The 19,220-nt window shown below is 39.8% G+C and overlaps 1 protein-coding gene across 2 annotated transcripts in view; it reads left to right on the top strand.

Annotated features, from left to right (window-relative positions):
* The first annotated feature begins 620 nt into the window (after window positions 1–620).
* LOC129868290 (protein EURL homolog) overlaps window positions 621–19,220 on the top strand; it is a 66,966-nt gene continuing 48,366 nt past the window's right edge. The window contains exons 1-3 of one of the 2 annotated variants that reach the window (XM_055942128.1): window positions 621–768; window positions 2,446–2,592; window positions 6,139–6,272. In XM_055942128.1, coding sequence (XP_055798103.1) covers window positions 6,146–6,272 — 127 coding nt within the window. In that variant the 5' untranslated portion in view covers window positions 621–768; window positions 2,446–2,592; window positions 6,139–6,145. The remainder of the gene's footprint in view (window positions 769–2,445; window positions 2,593–6,138; window positions 6,273–19,220) is intronic. The other variant, XM_055942127.1, reaches the window with a different exon arrangement.

Here is a 19,220-nt window from a genome sequence, read left to right on the forward strand (position 1 = left end):
CGTTGATTCAACCAGTTTGTGCCCAGTGGGAACTGACCACAGGAGTTGACATAACGGCACAAACTATCTGGGACCAATTGTGCTTAGCGATTAACAGATTATTATAAAACAAATTGGTAACTAATTGACGACAGCTATCGGTTAAATGATTTGAATTCCATTTCAATCAGTTTTTTTTCCCTTGAGCTTAATGTGCAGCTTTTCTATAGATAAATCTGATCACGCCCGAACTGTGCATATAGTAGTGGGTTCTAGTTTCCAACAGGCCAATGTTCTACATACACTACATGTGTATGTGGACACCTGCTCTCGCACCCTATATAATTATTTTTGATCATACCTGATGTTCCAACTCTTCCATGTGTTCCACTGTTTTGTTGATGTTTCTTCAATATACCCATACCAAAGTGTTAGGGGTTCAATTATGACAAATCAATTTAAAAAGGGAATCTAGAGCTTGAATAATGATGAATCGATATAACACGTCGATATATTCGTTGTGCTTTGTTTCAAAAGTGTGTAATTTGTTATATATACAGAACGATTTGTATTGAATTTATATTGATATAATAATCCACCCCCTGATTTACAAGTGGTTCGTTCCCGAAAGGTGGGTGGGTTTCCCCTCCGCTCAAAGAAATGTGCTAGTCTGCAAGCCACCATCAACAATACTTTACTGCCCCACAGGCGCTCGAGGACCGAGGTAAAGGGAAGTCAAACACCCGTGAATTCCCTTGACGATTTGACAAAGGATTAGCTAGCTACAAGGTAAATGTCAGACAGAAGAAATACAACATATGTCATTACCCTGTTTTATCGTTTAGATAGCTACTAATACTATTATTTTGTTGGGCTACTGCTGGAAATGATTAATATTGACGACCAGATAACGGGTCACGATTAACGTAAGTTCGATAGCAAGCGTATGTTGGCTAGCTAGCAGCAAGTGTTATAGGTTTTGCTAACAGCAAGCTAACATAATGTCAGTCGTTTAGTTAACTAGTTAGCCACTAATTTCAGATACATGTCAATGTAGCTAGCTAACTAGCTAGTTGTATGTGTTAGCTAGCTAGTCGTAAGTTAGGCTAACTTCCTATTTTTCATGTTATTTCTAATTCATGTTGTGAAGATGTTACTGTCATTTGTCCTTTCCTCCTTGTGTTAAATCTAGCAAACTACTCAGACCAAAAAAAATTATGTTAGGGAACAGCGGTTGTTTTCTAGTTGTCCCTGCCATGGGCATCAGGTGGCAACAAATTCATTGAAGGCTGTTGCAAGAAAATGTACAATAATTGCCATATGAGACCACACTTAACTAAGGTTTCATTTAGACTTCAAATACATCCACATAATTATCCAGTAGAGTGTTAAGGTTCCAAATGAAACTGTGGTTTTGGTGTTATACTTGGGGCATACTGTATTCCATCTTATAGAAAATCTTCTCAGGAACACAGAACACTTTATGATGAGGATATCTTATGATATGATTGAAAAAGGTTGCGGACTGGTCAATGTTAATCCCTAGTCAATAATGGCACCAAACAGTGGCGACCTGTCATTCAGGGCACCTGAATTTGCTGCTTTAATCTCCACTTGTTTAGCTAAAAAAAATATGTTTTTCCCTGTTTTGCATGATGCCATTAATTCATTTAATTCCATTTTTAAAGTGTTGAACGATTAGGCCTACCATGTCACAGCTCGTTTGCTTGCACTTGCTTCTATTTAGCGCTAAGTGTTGATGATATAAGAACAAACATACACTACCGTTCAAAAGTTTGGGGTCACATAGCTTTTCTTTCAAAAACATGGAAATTTCTATTTTTTTTGTCCATTCAAGTAACATCAGATTGATCAGAAATACACTGTAGATATTTTTTATGTTGTAAATGACTATTGTAGCTGGAAATGGCTGTTTTAGGGAATATCAACATAGGCCCATTATCAGCAACCATCAAGCCTGTGTTCCAATGGCACGTTGTGTTAGCTAATCCAAATTTATCATTTTAAAAGGCAAATTGATCATTAGAAAACCCTTTTTCAGTTATGTTAGCACAGCTGAAAAAGAAGCATAAACTGGCCTTCTTTAGACTTGAGTATCTGGAGCATCAGCATTTGTGGGTTTGATTACAGGCTCAAAATGGCCAGAAACAAAGAACTTTATTCTGAAACTCGTCAGTCTATTCTTGTTCTGAGAAATTAGGGCTATTCCATGCGAGAAATTGCAAAGAAACTGAAGATCTTGTACAACGCTGTGTACTACTCCCTTCACAGAACAGTGCAAACTGGCTCTAACCAGAATAGAAAGAGGAGTGGTAGGCCCCGGTGCACAACTGAGAAAGAGGACAAGCACATTAGTGTTTAGTTTGAGAAACAAACACCTCACAAGTCCTCAACTGGCAGCTTCTTTAAATAGTACCCACAAAACACCAGTCTCAACGTCAACAGTGAAAAGGCGACTCCGGGATGCTGGACCTCTAGGCAGAGTTACAAAGGAAAAGCCATATCTCAGACTGGCCAATAAAAAAGATTAAGATGGGCAAAAGAAGACAGACACTGGACAGAGGAACTCTGAATGATCACACCTGTTTGTTGGTACGTGTGAAAAGGTTAAGGTAGGGTTTGAATAAAGCATTAACAAATCTTCATGCTTTATGCAAACAGAGTTTGAAACAATTTATGATATAAAATGTAACTTTTACTACTTTGTGTAAATTAGATACGTTATATGCTAATTAGTATGTACAGCATGTCAAATTCCACACGTTAAGCTCATTTATTTATAGAAAGGTGGTCATATTGTTAACATATATTGATGTTTTATGCAGAACTGGGAGGTAACTATTTAATGAAGCAACACCAAATAATTAATATAATTGTTTTTATGAATTATGCTAATTAGCTGGTGAATTGCAACATTCCATTCACTTCAATTGGAAACATTTTATAAGCTTTTGCTCTTACACCTTTTAAGGAAGACCAACTTAAAAAATAAATAAAAACTGCACAAAGTTGGTTTGTGTGTGTGTGAGAGTACGTGTGTGTGCGTATTGTGTGATTAATATAGACACCACAGGACCTGGGAAAAAATGGGATGAATTTACATTGAATATAGACATAATAAATCTAAAATGCAATTCAAATAAATTCATTAGTTCCTAATCTATGGATGACACATGACTGGGAATACAACTTATAAAAAACAAAGGTAGGCGAGTGGATCAGAAACCCAGTCAGGATCTGGTGGGAGCACCATTTACCTGCTGCAGTGAGACATATCTCCTTCACATAGAGTTGATCAGGCTGTTGATTTTGGCCTGGGGAATGCTGTCTATTCCTCTTCAATGGCTGTGTGAAGTTGCTGGATATTGGTGGGGGAATCCCAAACATGTTCAGTGGGTGATGTCTGGTGAGTATGTAGGCCATGGAAGAACTGGGACATTTTCAACTTATTGGTATTGTGTACAGATCCTTGCGACATGGGATCGTACATTATCATGCTGAAATATGAGGTGATGGTGGTGGATGAATGGCATGACAATTGGCCTCCGGATCTCGCCACGATATCTCTGCATTGAAATTGCCATCGATAAAATGCAGTTTTTGTCGCTTATTCCTGACCATACTATAACCCCGCCGCCATCATGGGGCACTCTGTTCACAACATTGACATCAGCAAACCGCTCGCCCACACAACGCCATACATGGCATCTGCCCGGTGCAGTTGAAACAGGGATTAATCCGTGAAGAGCACACATCTCCAGTGTGCTAGTGGGTGTCAAAGGTGAGCATTTTCCCACTGAAGTCGGTTACTAAGTCGAACTGCAGTCAGATCAAGACCCTGGTGAGGACGACGAGTACGCAGATGAGCTTCCCTGAGACTGTTTTTGACAGTGTGCAGAAATTATTCAGTTGTGCAAACCCACCGTTTTATCACCTGTCCGGTGGATGGTCTCAGACAATCCCACAGGTGAAGAAGCCAGATTTGGAGTGCCTGGGCTGGCGTGGTTAACCGTGGTCTGCGGTTGCGAGGCCGATTGGACGTACTGTCAAATTTTAAAACAACGTTGGTAGAGAAATTAACATTCAAATTCTCTGGCAACAGTTCTGGTGGACATTACTGCAGTCAGCAATCCAATTGCATGCTCCCTCAACTTGAGACATCTGTGTCATTGTGTTGTGTGACAAAACTGCACATTTTAGAGTGGTCTTTTATTGTCCCCAGCACAGGGTGCATCTGTGTTATGATCATGCTCTTTAATCAGCTTCTTGATATGCCACACCTGTCAGGTGGATGGATTGTCTTGGCAAAAGAGAAATGCTCACTAACAGGGATGTAACCTAATTTGTGCGCCAAGTTTGTTTTAGTTTTTTGTTTTAGAAATACTATATTTGTACATATGAAAAAAAATATCCCAGACATTTTATTTCAGCTCATGAAACATGGGACCAACACTTTTACATTTTGCCTTTATATTTTTCTTCAGTATAGTTGACTGAACTGTATAAACAATTGACTATTTAGCGTTATAAGAATTACAATTATTAACAATCAATGTATCCCATTTTAACTTGTCAATTATGGGCAGGTGACCTGGTAAAACAATACCCTAACATCTAGCCTAGGCCTCTTTCATATCTCTCTTACTCTCTCTGACACATGCATACAAAAAAAACTCACCAAATCTCTCATTCTCTCCCATGGGTACACACACTGCCAGCCAGTCAAGCAGATATCTCTCTTGACGGGCACACTATTAGTAAAAAAAATGGACTTAGAATACTGCAGTTTGCAATACTGTCTAAAACACTTAATGTGCTGTTACTGTAATATCTGCATATGTAGCCTAATTGAGTTATTTTGATCATTACTGCTGCTACGCATAGTATGTACTTCTGAAAAAGGTCTAGAAGATTTCATTTTCAATCTTTCGGGATACTGTAGTGCTGCTAGATGACTGATTTGTATTGGATTTGCCAAAGGTGGATTTGGCGCATTCGCACTTGGTCAAAACAATGTAATCGTTTTTATTGTAAAGTACATACTGTAACGGCAGTAATGACGATAGTTGTTCCGCGAAACTCCTGATTTTGGTGAGTGTAATCGTTATTGCTTTTGTGTTATTATTTCTCTTTCCCTGCAATGTTGGGAAGCGTCCATAAGTAAGCATTTCACTGTTAGTCTAAACCTGTTATTTGTCACATGCTTCGTAAACAATGTTTTTTAATTAAGTACCTAAAGTATTTCGACAACATTAGCTATCTAGCTTTATGCTCTCCTGTCTTGTTTTATTTTTTATTTAACTAACAAATTCTTATTTACAATGAAGGCATACCAAAAGGCCTCCTGCAGGGACAGGGGCCTTGGATAAAAAATAAATAAAAATGGTTTTCTTTTCACTTGGTTTGTCATACTGTGCATATTGTATTTTTATTTGTGCTATTACTGGGAGTTATTTTCAAATGTCAATATAGGCTATATTTAGGGACAGTATAAAAGAAGAATGGGAACCTTGAATATGTGCGCCTACTCATTCATTTTAATCTCATTGTGCAGTTTAGTTATGTAATTCTTCAGATAAACGCAAGGAAGAAAAGGGTCCTAGAGGAGAGAGCGAGAGTGACAATTATTTTCAAGTTGTAATGAAATTACCCGCTTGGTTGTCACATTCCGAAATGGTCACCAATGTAAGCCGGGGTAAGTTAATTTACCAAGAGTAAACATGGGTCACCAGACAAGACACACAGTTTCTGTGAGATCACTGTCGGGTCCTCGTTTACATGGCTTTTTCATAAGCTTTTTAAAAGGTGTTCCATCGTTTTGAAAATCAGGTAATCCCTCTCCTTTCTCATAAAGGGGATCTCTATCTTCTGCGCTGTTTGATATTTCATCAGATATGCTTTGAGTGCACTGCCTTGAACAAACCGTACCTCTCAGCATGGTAATGACAGTCTCATTCATGATGAGCAATTTACATCAAAGTCTCCCGTTCCGTCTGACTAGTACAAGCCAAGATGTACATTTGAAAGAGTTTCTCTGTTCAAGAATGAGGGAGAACTCTTAGAGGTCAATGAATGTTGTGCTAGTATAATTTCCTTTCATGTCCTCTTATCTCTGTGTTTTGTGTTACTCCCTCTCAGAGATAGTATGGACAAAGAGGAGCAGTTTGTCAACATCGACCTAAACGACGACAACATCTGCAGTGTCTGCAAGCTAGAGACCGACACGGGGACCATGTCCTTCTGCCACGTCTGCTTTGAGCTCAGCATCGAAGGTGAGAACGTGAAGTGGGGGGGGGGGGGGATATCAGATATCACATTTTCCATTCAACTCTTATTGGCCATCTGCTGCCTGGGAAGAACGGTGGTCTAGAACAGTACTCGTGTTACTTGATAAAAAAATGTAGTCAGTGGCAGGATAGCACACAACAGCACAGTAGCGTCCTGTTCAAAAATGTATTGAATTACGTTGGTCATTAAACACAGTCTTGCTCCGCTACTGGTCGGACAGGTGTAGTGTGTCATAATGCAAGATGGAAGGGTCTCTCGTCAGAGGTCGCATTTATTTTGGAAGATTGCAAAATATGCCCTTTACTGTCAAGACAGGAGAAACATATTGTTTCAGGTGATAAGAAAACATATTTATTTTAACTTTTTCCTCAACTTTTTTCATTTACTTTCTATCAAGTCAAGCTAGCTTACACAGAGCAGATAGCTAGCTAAAAGCTAGGTTGAATGTAGCCTGCTAACCCAATGCCTAATAATTATCATCATAAACAAATGTCATGAATACCATCAAGAACATTTTCGGAATTGAAATGGCAGGCTACAGTCATATAATTGGCTTAACTTTTTAGGGATAGGGGGCAGCATTTTCACTTTGGATGAATCGCGTGCCCATAGTGAACTGCCTCCTACTCGGTCCCAGATGCTAATATATGCATATTATTATTATTATTATTATTACTATTGGATAGAAAACACTCTGAAGTTTCTAAAACTGTTTGAATTATGTCTGTGAGTATAACAGAACTCATATGGCAGGCAAACTTCCAAACAGGAAGTGGAAATTCTGGGGCTGAATTCATCGTCTATTCACATCCCAGTAAGATATGGATCTGGTCGCACTTCCTACGCCTTCCACTAGATGTCAACAGTCAGTAGAACGTGGAATGAAGCCTCTAGTGTGATGTGGGGCCGGATGGCAGCTATTTGAGTCAGTGGTGTGGCAGAATGCTAGTTCCTGGTCACGTGCGCTAGTCATGATATGGCCATGCGTTCCATTACTCTGTAGACAAAAAAGAATGCTCCGGTTGGACGTTATTGGATATATATGATAACAACATCCTGAAGATTGATTCCCTACTTAATTTGACCAGTTTATTCGACCTGGAATATAACTTTTTGAAGTTTGTCTGAGTTCGCCTGGACCGGCGCCAGCGTTTGGACATGTGAACTAAACGTGCTAGCAAAAGTAGCTAATTGGACACTAGTAATGGACATTATCAAACAAAACAACGATTTATTGTGGAACTAGAATTCCTGGCACTGCATTCTGATGAAAGGTCATCAAAGGTAAGGGAATATTTATGATGTAATTTCGTATTTCTGTTGACTCCAACATGGCGGAGAAATGTTGTGTATTTCTGAGCGCTGTATCAGATTATTGCATGGTATGCTTTTTCCGTAAAGTAAAAAAAAAAAAATTTGCATTAAGAACAAGTGTATCTTTAATTATATGTAAAACATGTATCTTTCATCAAAGTTTATGATGAGTATTTCTGTTATTTGACGTGGCTCTCTGTAATTACTCCGGATATTTTGGAGGCATTTCTGAACATGGCGCCAATGTAAACCGAGATTTGTGGATATAAATATGCACATTAACGAACAAAACAAATGTATTGTGTAACATGATGTCCTATGAGTGTCATCTGATGAAGATTATCAAAGGTTAGTGATTCATTTGATCTCTTTCTGCTTTTATGGCTATCTTTGGCTGGGAAAAATGTCTGTGTTTTTTGGATTTGGTGGTGATCTAACATAAATATATGTTGTGTTTTCGCTGTAAAACATTTAAAAAATCAGACACGATGGGTACATTCAACCACAATGTTTACCTTTCATTTGATGTATTGGACTTGTTAATGTGTGAAAGTTACATTTCTAAAAAATATTTTTTAATTTCGTGCGCTGCTTTTTCAGCGGAATGTTGTGGGTGTTCCGCTAGCAGAAACCCCGGGCTAGAAAGGTTAACATCCAATGTATTATTCAACGTTACTATTAAAATAGTACTCATTGTTTGGATCATTGTTTACAAGTTGCTCGCTATCCTATAAAGCCATTGTGGAAAACTACATGTGCTCTGTGGTTTTTCTACCTTCCTGTTCTGGTCGGACTGAAGATTATGCAAAGTATGCGTCTCGCAACAGAGCCTTGGATGCAAGGGGGCACTGCAATGCCACTCTGGTGTGGATTGTTCCCATTTGAAGTGAATGACTTCTGGCGGAGCACAATTGGAATGTGAATGAGGCTTAACAGGGTTTGAAATTCACTTTTTGGTCCACCAGCCACTGTGGCAGGTAGGTAGAAAGAAATAATAATCTACCATCCACTGAGATGTTTTTACAAGCCAAAATAGTTTTCCCATAATTGCACAACAAAAATAAAACCAATAAACGGATGACCATGCTTTTGGTTTTTCTAAAACAACTGTATTACTAGTAAGAAGTAATGGGGTATATTGCTTAATTTCATTTTTGTGCACTGTCTTTTAACCAATGTATGTTCATTTATATTTTAGATACAATAGTAGAAACGGATACAATGCATTCGGAAAGTATTCAGAACCCTTGACTTTTTCAACATTTTGTTAATTTACAGCCTTATTCTAAAATGGATTAAATCGTTTTTTTTACCCTCATCAATCAACACACAATACCCCATAATGACAAAGCAGGGTTCTCAAAAACAGGGTTCTAGACACTTTTGCTAATTGATTAAAAATAAAAACCTGAAATCACATTTACTTAAGTATTCAGACCATTTACTCAGTACTTTGTTGAAGCACTTTTGGCAGCGATTACAGCCTTGGCTTCTTGGGTATGACGCTAGAAGCTTGGCACACTTGTATTTGTGGAGTTTTTCCTGTTCTTCTCTGCTGATCTTCTCAAACTCTGTACAGAGATGGTTTTCCTTCTGGAAGGTTCTCCCATTTCGACAGAGGAACTCTAGAGCTCTGTCAGTGACCATCGGGTTCTTGGTCACCTCCCTGACCAAAGCCCTTATCTCCCGATTTCTCAGTTTGGCTGGGCAGCCAGCTCTAGGAAGAGTCTTGGTGGTTCCAAACTTCTTCCATTTAAGAATTATGGAGGCCACTGTGTTCTTGGGGAATGCTGCAGACATTTTTTTGGTAGCCTTCCCCAGATCTGTGCCTCGACACAATCCTGTCTCAGAGCTCTACAGACAATTCCTTCGACCTCATGGCTTGGTTTTTGCAATGACATGTTGTCAACTGTGGCACCTTTATATAGACAGGTGTGTGTCTTTTCCAAATCATGTTCAGTCAAATGAATTTACCACAGGTGGACTGCAATCAATTTAAAGAAACATCTCAAGGATGATCAATGGAAACAGGATGCACCTGAGCTCAATTTCTAGTGTCATAGCAGAGGGTCTGAATACTTATGTAAATAAAGTATTCATGTTTTTTTATTTTGAATAAATCAGCAACATTTTCGGAACTGTTTTCGCGTTGTCATTCTTTTTTAAATCCATTTTAGAATAAGACTGTAACGTAACAATGTGGAAAAAGGGAAGGGTTCTGAATACTTTCGAAATGCGCTATTAACAGTTCTACAACAGAACATCAACAAAGTGCCTACCCTGCCACAAAAGGCTGAGTGATATGGCTTATTTATTATTATAGTTCAGGGTTCCACCAGGGTCTAAAATTAACACCCGCCAACTTCCATATACGGGTTTATTTTGGCATTGGCGGGTAAGGGGTGGATCGAAATGTACCTAATGGTTACCTGGAGGAATTGGGGGAGGTTCATGCTTTTAAATTTTCAGTCAATAGAAGGGTTTCGTTTTTTTTTTTTTACCTAGTTTAGGGGAGGGTCATGCAATTGATTTTAAATAGTTGTCAGTGTTTTAGAATTAGTTAATTGCTAGGCAATACACTGCCTTCAAAGTATTTATACCCCATGGCTTATTCCACATTTTGTTGTTACCACCTGAATTCAAAATGGATAGCTTTTTTTCCCCCTCACTCATCTACACACAATACTCCATAATGACGACCTGAAAACAACATGTTTTTTGGAATATTAGCAAATCTATTGAAAATGTAATGCAGATCTCATTTACGTAAGTATTCACAACCTGATTCAGTAAATGTTAGAATTACCTTTTGGCAGTGATTACAGCTGTGAATCTTTCTGGGTAAGCCTTTTTTTGCACATTTTTATTTTTTAAATTCTAAAAGCTCTATCAAGTTGGTTGTTGATCATTGCTAGACAGCCATTTTCAAGTCTTACCATAATAATAAATTGTCAACTAACTAGGCCACTGGATCTGATTTGATGTAAAGTGATCTATAACAGCGCTTTGGGCTTGCTAGAAGCAAGCTGTAAAATACCCATCAAAGACGGGACTCCGATGCATATAATAATATCATTGTTTATTTTCTTTGACATTCTGAGGCTGAGCTACAACATTCTATAGATGAGACAAACATAGATTTTTCTTGGGTAGTAATCTAATTCTGTCACTCAATTGATTTAAGCTATTCACTTTCTGTACTATAGAAAATGTTTAAACCCAGACAGCTTTTAAGAAAACACGTGTGACCTTCTCTTGTTGGGTTAAGCCACGGAAGAGAGTAGCCAATAATTAAAGCTTCCATTTTTCTGTGTCGGTAGGCCTACTGTCTGGGGTGGAAAGGTTGGCCAAACTTTTTAGAGTACCATGTTCAGATCCCTAATGTCTGTGGCATGTTCCTGTATTACCAAATGAGGAGAGTTACAAACTACACACCAGTCAGAGTTATACTTAAACTTCATATTTAATGAGCTTTAAGCTTTAGCCTTTGACTTTTAACAATTCACTATCTATAATGAATTTTGAGAGTTCCAACATAATGGCAACTGAGATCTTTTATAGCAAAGATCCACCCCCCTAGTCGACATGACAAAACACAGATAATAGGAACTGTTCACAAAGAAAGACTTTTACTTGCGAGAGGAGTATCCCATAGCCAGATAGCATTCGCTATAAATTATCGTTCAGTTTGGTCTCTAAGACGAGGTTCTAATCTCGTTCCTGGTACTTCATAGCACAGAACTATTACCTCATCCAATGGCATAACTCAATTGTCAACTCTAGATACACCCATCTCAAGTAAACCTGCTCTTGACCCCACTCCTTGACAAGCTCACTGAGGGGAGTGACTTGCGCACAGAGATTGTGGAGGCAAGTAATTGGTTCCCCCTTAATCACGCCATCCCTTCACATGGTTTAACAGATACATTCACATATGAAGACAATGTTCCATCCTGTCTCTTGCCTTTCTGATATTCTGCATAGTACCAGAGATATGTAAAAGACAAGCCTGACCTCTCCCCTCTGGGCCCCAAATGACTGAGCCCCAGCTGAGGGAAGAAATGCAACTGCCAACACTAGAGTCTATTAGAAATACATTCTAATAAAAAGTATATCACATAAGAATATTATGCAGATATGACTGCTTAATTACGTTATTTTACCCAACTAATACTGATTCATCCACCACATGACTTCTCAGATTGAATTATTGTTCAACAGGTACAGTTTCATTGCAAACAAGACACTGATTTGGCATTGGAGAAATATGATAAGATGAACAGAATTCTCTATGTCCATTCTTAGCCTGTAATTTGTGTGGTATTAAAAAAAGCTCTAATATGTAAAATTATGTAGACTTGCATGAAATGTTTATAAAAGGCTGTTTTTTTCTCAGACCTGCAAATACTATGGTAGATGTAGGCAATGCTTTTACTATAAAGGTGATCTTTTCACCCTTAACTTCTTCTGGCTGCAAGCCCGAGGCCGGCCACAATATGACAACAGCCACTTCAAGTGCAGGGCGCGAAATTCAAAATATATGTTTTAGAAATATTTAACTTTCACACATTAACAAGTCCCAATACAGCAAATGAAAGGTACACATCTTGTGAATCCAGCCAACATGTCCGATTTTTTAAATGTTTTACAGCGAAAACAGCACGTATATTTATGTTAGCTCACCACCAAATACAAAAAAGGACAGACATTTTTCACAGCACAGGTAGCATGCACAAAGCCAACCTAACTAACCAAGAACCAACCAAACTAACCAACAAACAACTTCATCAGATGACAGTCTTATAACATGTTATTCAATAAATCTATGTTTTGTTTGAAAAATGTGCATATTTCATGTATAAATCATAGTTTACATAGCAGCTACAATCAGAAATTGCACCGAAAGCAGACAGAATAATTACAGACACCAACGCCAAATACCTAAATACTCATCATAAAACATTTCTGAAAAATACATAGTGTACAGCAAATGAAAGACAGGCATCTTGTGATTCCAGCCAATATTTCCGATTTATTAAGTGTTTTACAGCAAAAACACAATATAGCGTTATATTAGCTTACCACAATAGCCAGAAACACAAGCCATTCCCCAGTAGAAAAGGTTAGCGATCGTAACAAACCAGCAAAAGATATATAATTTTTGACTAACCTTGATATGCTTCATCAGATGACAGTCCTATAACATCAGGTTATACATACACTTATGTTTTGTTCGAAAATGTGCATATTTAGAGCTGATATCAGTGGTTATACATTGTGCTAACGTAGCATCTTTTTCCCACAACGTCCGGATATTTTTCTGACACACATATTCTGACCAAATAGCTATTCATAAACATAACTAAAAAATACATGTTGTATAGGAAATGATAGATACACTAGTTCTTAATGCAATCGCCGGTGTTAGAATTTTAAAAAATAACTTCATTACGACATACAGCTTCGGTATAGCTAGAGTACCCAAAAGCTGGGCGCCGACGACTAGTTCACATGTACGACAGATATATGAAATAGCATCATAAAATGTTTCCTACTTTTGCTGATCTTTCATCAGAATGTTGGACAAGGGGTCCTTTGTCAAGAACAATTGTTGTTTGGATTTAGAACGGCCTTTTTCCCTCTCGATTTAGCAAGCACACTAGCCAAGTGGCACGAATCTCTCCATGTCAACAAACGGAAGAGAACGGAACACGGCAAAACTCCCGAAAAGATTTCAATAATCTAATAAAACTATATTGAAAAAACATACTTTACGATGATATTGTCACATGTATCAAATGAAATCAAAGCCGGAGATATTAGTCGTCCATAACGGCAGCTTATCAGAAGGCAAATCCAGGTTCCTTCTCGCGCCTTCCTGAAAACAGGAAATGGGTGACACGTCATACAAAGAGGATTTATTCCATCTCAGACCAAGATAAACACTCCATTTCTTCTCTCACTGCCTCTTGACATCTAGGGGAAGGTGTTTGACGTGCATGTATACTAATACGTATCATGCCCATTTATAGGCAGGACCTAGAACAGAGCCTCGATTTCAGACTTTCCACTTCCTGGTCAGGAAGTTTGTGCCAAATGAGTTCTGTTTTACTCACAGATATAATTCAAACGGTTTTAGAAACTAGAGTGTTTTCTATCCAATAGTAATAATAATATGCATATTGTACGAGCAAGAATTGAGTACGAGGCCGTTTGAAATGGGCACCTTTTATCTGGATACTCAATACTGCCCCTGCAGCCCAAACAGGTTAATCTTGTTCACGGTGGTCTGCGAACCCACAACCTTCTGGCCCACAGCCCTGTGCTCTGTAAAAATTCCTGTGTTGCCATGTAATGCTTAATGGATGAACAGTTTCTAAACCTGCATATCCAAAGCTCTAGTCTGTCCAATAAGTGTTCTGCTCTTTTTTTAAGCATTCAGGAACGGTGTAGGGAGGGCCTTCCATTTAATTTCAGAGATCCGATTTTCTCCATGTAAGCCTTTATTATAAATAACGTTCACTCCCTAACACGGAATCCAAACCTGCTGCGCCATCGTGCATTTTGTCCCCCCAAACCAAACGAGATCACAACACGCAGGTTGAAATATCAAAACAAACTCTGAACCAATTACGTGAATTTGGGGACAGGTCAAAGTATTAAACATTTATGGCAATTTAGCTAGCTTGCTGTTGCTAGCTAATTTGTCCTGAGATATAAATATTGAGTTATTATTTTACCTGAAATGCACAAGGTCCCCTTCCGACAATTTATTCACACACAAAACGGTCAACCGAATCATTTCTAGTCATCTCTCCTCCTTCTAGGCTTTTTCTTTTTTTGACTTTATATTGCGATTGGCAACTTTTCATAAATTAGGTGCATTACCGCCACTGACCTCGTTCGTCTTTGGTTATACCCACGTGGGTGACAATGAGGAGATGGCATGTGAGTACCTGCTTCTATAAACCAATGAGGAGATGGGAGAGGCAGGACTTGCAGCGCGATCTGGGTCACAAATTGAACTGACTTCTATTTTAGCCCTTGGCAACGTAGACGAGTGCGAGCGGTGTGGGTGCAATAATTGAATAATGTAGACTTCTACATTTATTTTTCAGCACACGCGACGCGAGCGGTGTAGTCAGCCTGTAAGAATGTCTAATTCACCAGCCACGTTGGCAAGCGTGGCTGGTGAATTAGACATTCTTACAGGCTGACTATGGCAAGCGTTTCATAACTCAAGTATGGGCACTAGTGCAAGTTGTGATTTATAGCAAAATACATGCTGTTTTATTTCTGCAATTTTGTTATATCTGGTAATGCACAAAGAAATCATAACGTTAACGTATCCCACCTTGCGCAGCAATACTGCCTGTCTGGAGGGCTGTGAGCACTGAGTGACATGCTGAAAGATTTGTTTTTAAATGCAATGAGTACAGGCATAAACTGTGTTCTAATTTACTCAAGTCTACTAAAATGATACTTTGTCCTTGTGTTTCTTGGCTATTTATACTGAATAAAAATATAAACGCAACATGTAAAGTGTTGGTCCCATGTTTCATGAGATTACTTTTTTCCATACGCACAAAGCTTTTGTCTATAATGTTGTGAACATTTGTTTACATCCCTGTTAGTGAGCGTTTATTCTTTGCCAAGATAATCCATCCACCTTAAAGTTGTGGCATATCAAGAAGCTGATTAAATGGCATGATCATTACACAGATGCACCTTGTCCTGTGGACAATAAAAGTCCACTCTTCAATGTGCAGTTTTGTCACACAACACAATGCCACAGATGTTTCAAGTTGTGTGCAATTGGCATGCTTCTGCAGGAATGTCCACCAGAGCTGTTGCCAGAGAATTGAATGTTCATTTCTCTACTATAAGCCGCCTCCAATGTCGTTTTAGAGAATTTGGCAGTACATTCAACCGGCCTCACAACTGCAGACCACATGTAACCACGTCAGCCCAGGACCTCCACATCCGGCTTCCTCATTTGCGGGATTGTCAGGGGAGGGGGAGGTGTTCTGAGGAATATTTCTGTCTGTAATAAAGTTATTTTGTGGGGGGAAAATTAATTCTGATTGGCTGGGCCTGGCTCCCCAGTGAGTGGGCCTAGCTCCACTCCCAGTCCAGTCATGTGAAATCCATAGATGAGGGTCTAATTTATTACAATTGACTGATTTCCGTCTATGAACTGTAACTCTGTAAAAATGTTGAAATTGTTGCATGTTGTGTTTTTATATTTTTGTTCAGTATCCATTGTTTTGTTCTCAAGCTAGGTTGCTTTTCAATGTTTGAGTTTGCTTCCACTGCTAGCAAAAAGAAGTTGTCAGCCTCTACTAGTGAGAGTGTCATTGGCACATGTGATGACTGGAGTGGCCCTGTTACCAAGGTAACCTTAGAGGCAGCAACATTTTTTTTGTTTCTGGTATTTTGGTTAAAAGACTCAAATCACAGAATGTTAAATTTAATACGAGCAATATACCACATTACATCTTACTATCATATCAAATTGTATTTGTCACATGCGCTGAATACAACTTACTGTGAAATGCTTGCTTACAAGCCCTTAACCAACAATGCAGTTTTAAGAAAAATACCCCCCAAAATAAGAAATAAAAGTAACAAATAATTAAAGAGCAGCAGTAAAATAACAATAGTGAGGCTATATACAGGGTGTACTTTTACAGAGTCAATGTGCGGGGGCACCGGTTAGTCGAGGTAATTGAGGTAAAATGTACATGTAGGTAGAGTTATTACTATGCATAGATAATTAACAAAGAGTAGCAGCAGCGTGTGGGGGGGCAATGCAAATAGTCTGGGTAGCCAATTGATTAGATGTTCAGGAGTCTTATGGCTTGGGTGTAGAAGCTGTTAATTAAGAAGAATTTTGGACCTAGACTTGGCGCTCTGGTACCGCTTGCCATGCGGTAGCAGAGAGAACAGTCTATGACTAGGGTGGCGCTGGCGTTCTGGACATTTTTTAGGGCCTTCCTCTGACACCGCCTGGTATAAAGGTCCTGGATGGCAGGAAGCTTGGCCACAGTGATGTCCTGGGCCGTACGCACTTGCGGTCGGAGGCTGAGCGGTTGCCATACCAGGCAGTGATGCAACCAGTCAGGATGCTCGCAGTTGTGTACCCGTTGAACCTTTTTGATAATCTGACGACCCATGCCAAATTTTTTCAGTCTACTGAGGGGGAATAGGCTTTGTTGTGCCCTCTTCACAACTGTATTAGTGTGCTTGGACCATGTTAGTTTGATGTGGACAACAAGGAACTTGAAGCTTTCAATCTGCTCCACTACAGCCCCGTCGATGAGAATTGGGGCGTGCTCGGTCCTCAATCATCTCCTTTGTCTTGATCACGTTGAGGGAGAGGTTGTTGTCCTTGCACCACACGGTCAGGTCGCTGACCTTCCAATAGGCTGTGTCATCGTTGTCGGTGATCACTGTTGTGTCATTGGCAAACTTAATGATGGTGTTTTGGAGTTGTGCCTGGCCGTGCAGTCATGAGTGAACAGGGAGTACAGGTGGGGACAGAGCACGCACCCTTGAGGGGTCCCTGTGTTGAGGATCAGCGTGGCAGATGTGTTGTTGCCTACCCTTACCGGCCCGTTAGGAAGTCCAGGATCCAGTTGCAGAGGGAGTTGTTTAGTCTCAGGGCCCTTAGCTTAGTGATAAGCTTTGAGGGCACTATGGTGTTGAACGCTGAGCTGTAGTCAATGAATAGCATAGGTGTTCCTTTTGTTCAGATGTGAAAGGTCAGTGTGGAGTGCAATAGAGATTGCAACATCTGTGGATCTGTTGGGGCGGTATGCAAATTGGAGTGGGTCTAGAGTTTCTGGGATAATGGTGTTGATGTGAGCCATGACCAGTCTTTCAAAGCATTTCATGGGTACAGACGTGAATGCTATGGGTCTGTAGTCATTTAGGCAGGTTAACTTAGTGGTCTTGGACACGGACTATGGTGGTCTGCTTGAAACATGTTGGTATTACACACTTAGTCAACGACAGGTTGAAATTGTCAGTGTAGACACTTGCCTGTTGGTCAGCGCTTGCTTTGAGTACACGTCCTGGTAATCGGTCTGTCCCTACGTCCTTGTGAATGTTGACCTGTTAAAAGGGTTTACTTACATCGGCTATGGAGAGCGTGATCACACCGTTGTCTTGAACAGCTGATGCTGTCATGCATGTTTCAGTGTTACTTGCCTCAAAGCAAGCATAGAAGTTATCTAGCTTGTCTTGTTCGCTCGTGTCACTGGGCAGCTTGCGGCTGTGCTTCCCTTTTGTAGTCTAATAGCTTGCACGCTCTGCCACATTCGACGAGCGTCGGAGCCGGTGAAGTACGATTCGATCGTAGTCCTGTGTTGATGCTTTGCCTGTTTAATGGTTCGTCGGAGGGCATAGCGAGATTTCTTATAAGCGTCTGGGTTAGAGTCCCCCTCTTTGAAAGCGGCAGCTCTACCCTTTAGCTCAGTGCAGATGTTGCCTGTAATCGATGGCTTCTAGTTGGGGTACTGTATGTACGTACAGTCACTGTGGGGGTGACGTCATCGATGCACTTATTGATGAAGCCAGTGACTGATGTGCTGTACTCCTCAATGCCATCAGAAGAATCCCGGAACATTTTTCAGTCTGCTAGCAAAACAGTCCTGTAGCTTAGCGTCTGCTTCATCTGACCCACTTTTCTATTGACCGAGTCACTGGTGCTTCCTGCTTTAATTTTTGCTTGTAAGCCGGAATCAGGAGGATAGAATTATGGTCAGATTTGCCAAATGGAGGGCGAGGGAGAGCTTTGTACTCGTCTTTGTGAGTGGAGTAAAGGTGATCAAATTTTTTTCCCTCTGGTTGCACATTTAACATGCTGGTAGAAATGAGGTAAAATGGATTTAAGTTTGGCTGCGTTAAAGTCCCCGGCCACTAGGAACGCCGCCTCCTGGACGAGCGTTTTCCTGTTTGCTTCTGGCCGTATACAGATCATTGAGTGCGGTCCTAGTGCCAGCATCGGTTTGTGGTGTTAACCTCTCTGGGATATGTGGGACAGTGGCGTCCCACTTGGCCAATAGCCAGGGAAAATGTAGAGCGCCAAATAAAAAATAAAAGATATAAAATCAAACTTCAAAAATCATTAAATCACACATGTAAGATACCAAATTAAAGCTACACTCGTTGTGAATCCAGCCAACATGTCAGATTTCAAAAAGGCTTTTCGACGAAAGCATAAGATGCTATTATCTGATGATAGCACAACAGTAAACAAAGAGAGTGTAGCATATTTCAACACTGCAGGCACAACACAACGCAGAAATAAAATATAAATCATGCCTTTGACGAGATTATTTTGTTGGCACTCCAATATGTCCCATAAACATCACAAAGGGTCCTTTTGTTTGATTAATTCCGTCCATATACACTGCTCAAAAAAATAAAGGGAACACTTAAACAACACAATGTAACTCCAAGTCAATCACACTTCTGTGAAATCAAACTGTCCACTTAGGAAGCAACACTGATTGACAATAAATTTCACATGCTGTTGTGCAAATGGAATAGACAAAAGGTGGAAATTATAGGCAATTAGCAAGACACCCCCAATAAAGGAGTGGTTCTGCAGG

This window comes from Salvelinus fontinalis, chromosome 13 (genome assembly GCF_029448725.1).
Source record: "Salvelinus fontinalis isolate EN_2023a chromosome 13, ASM2944872v1, whole genome shotgun sequence".
Classification (NCBI taxonomy): Eukaryota; Metazoa; Chordata; class Actinopteri; order Salmoniformes; family Salmonidae; genus Salvelinus; species Salvelinus fontinalis.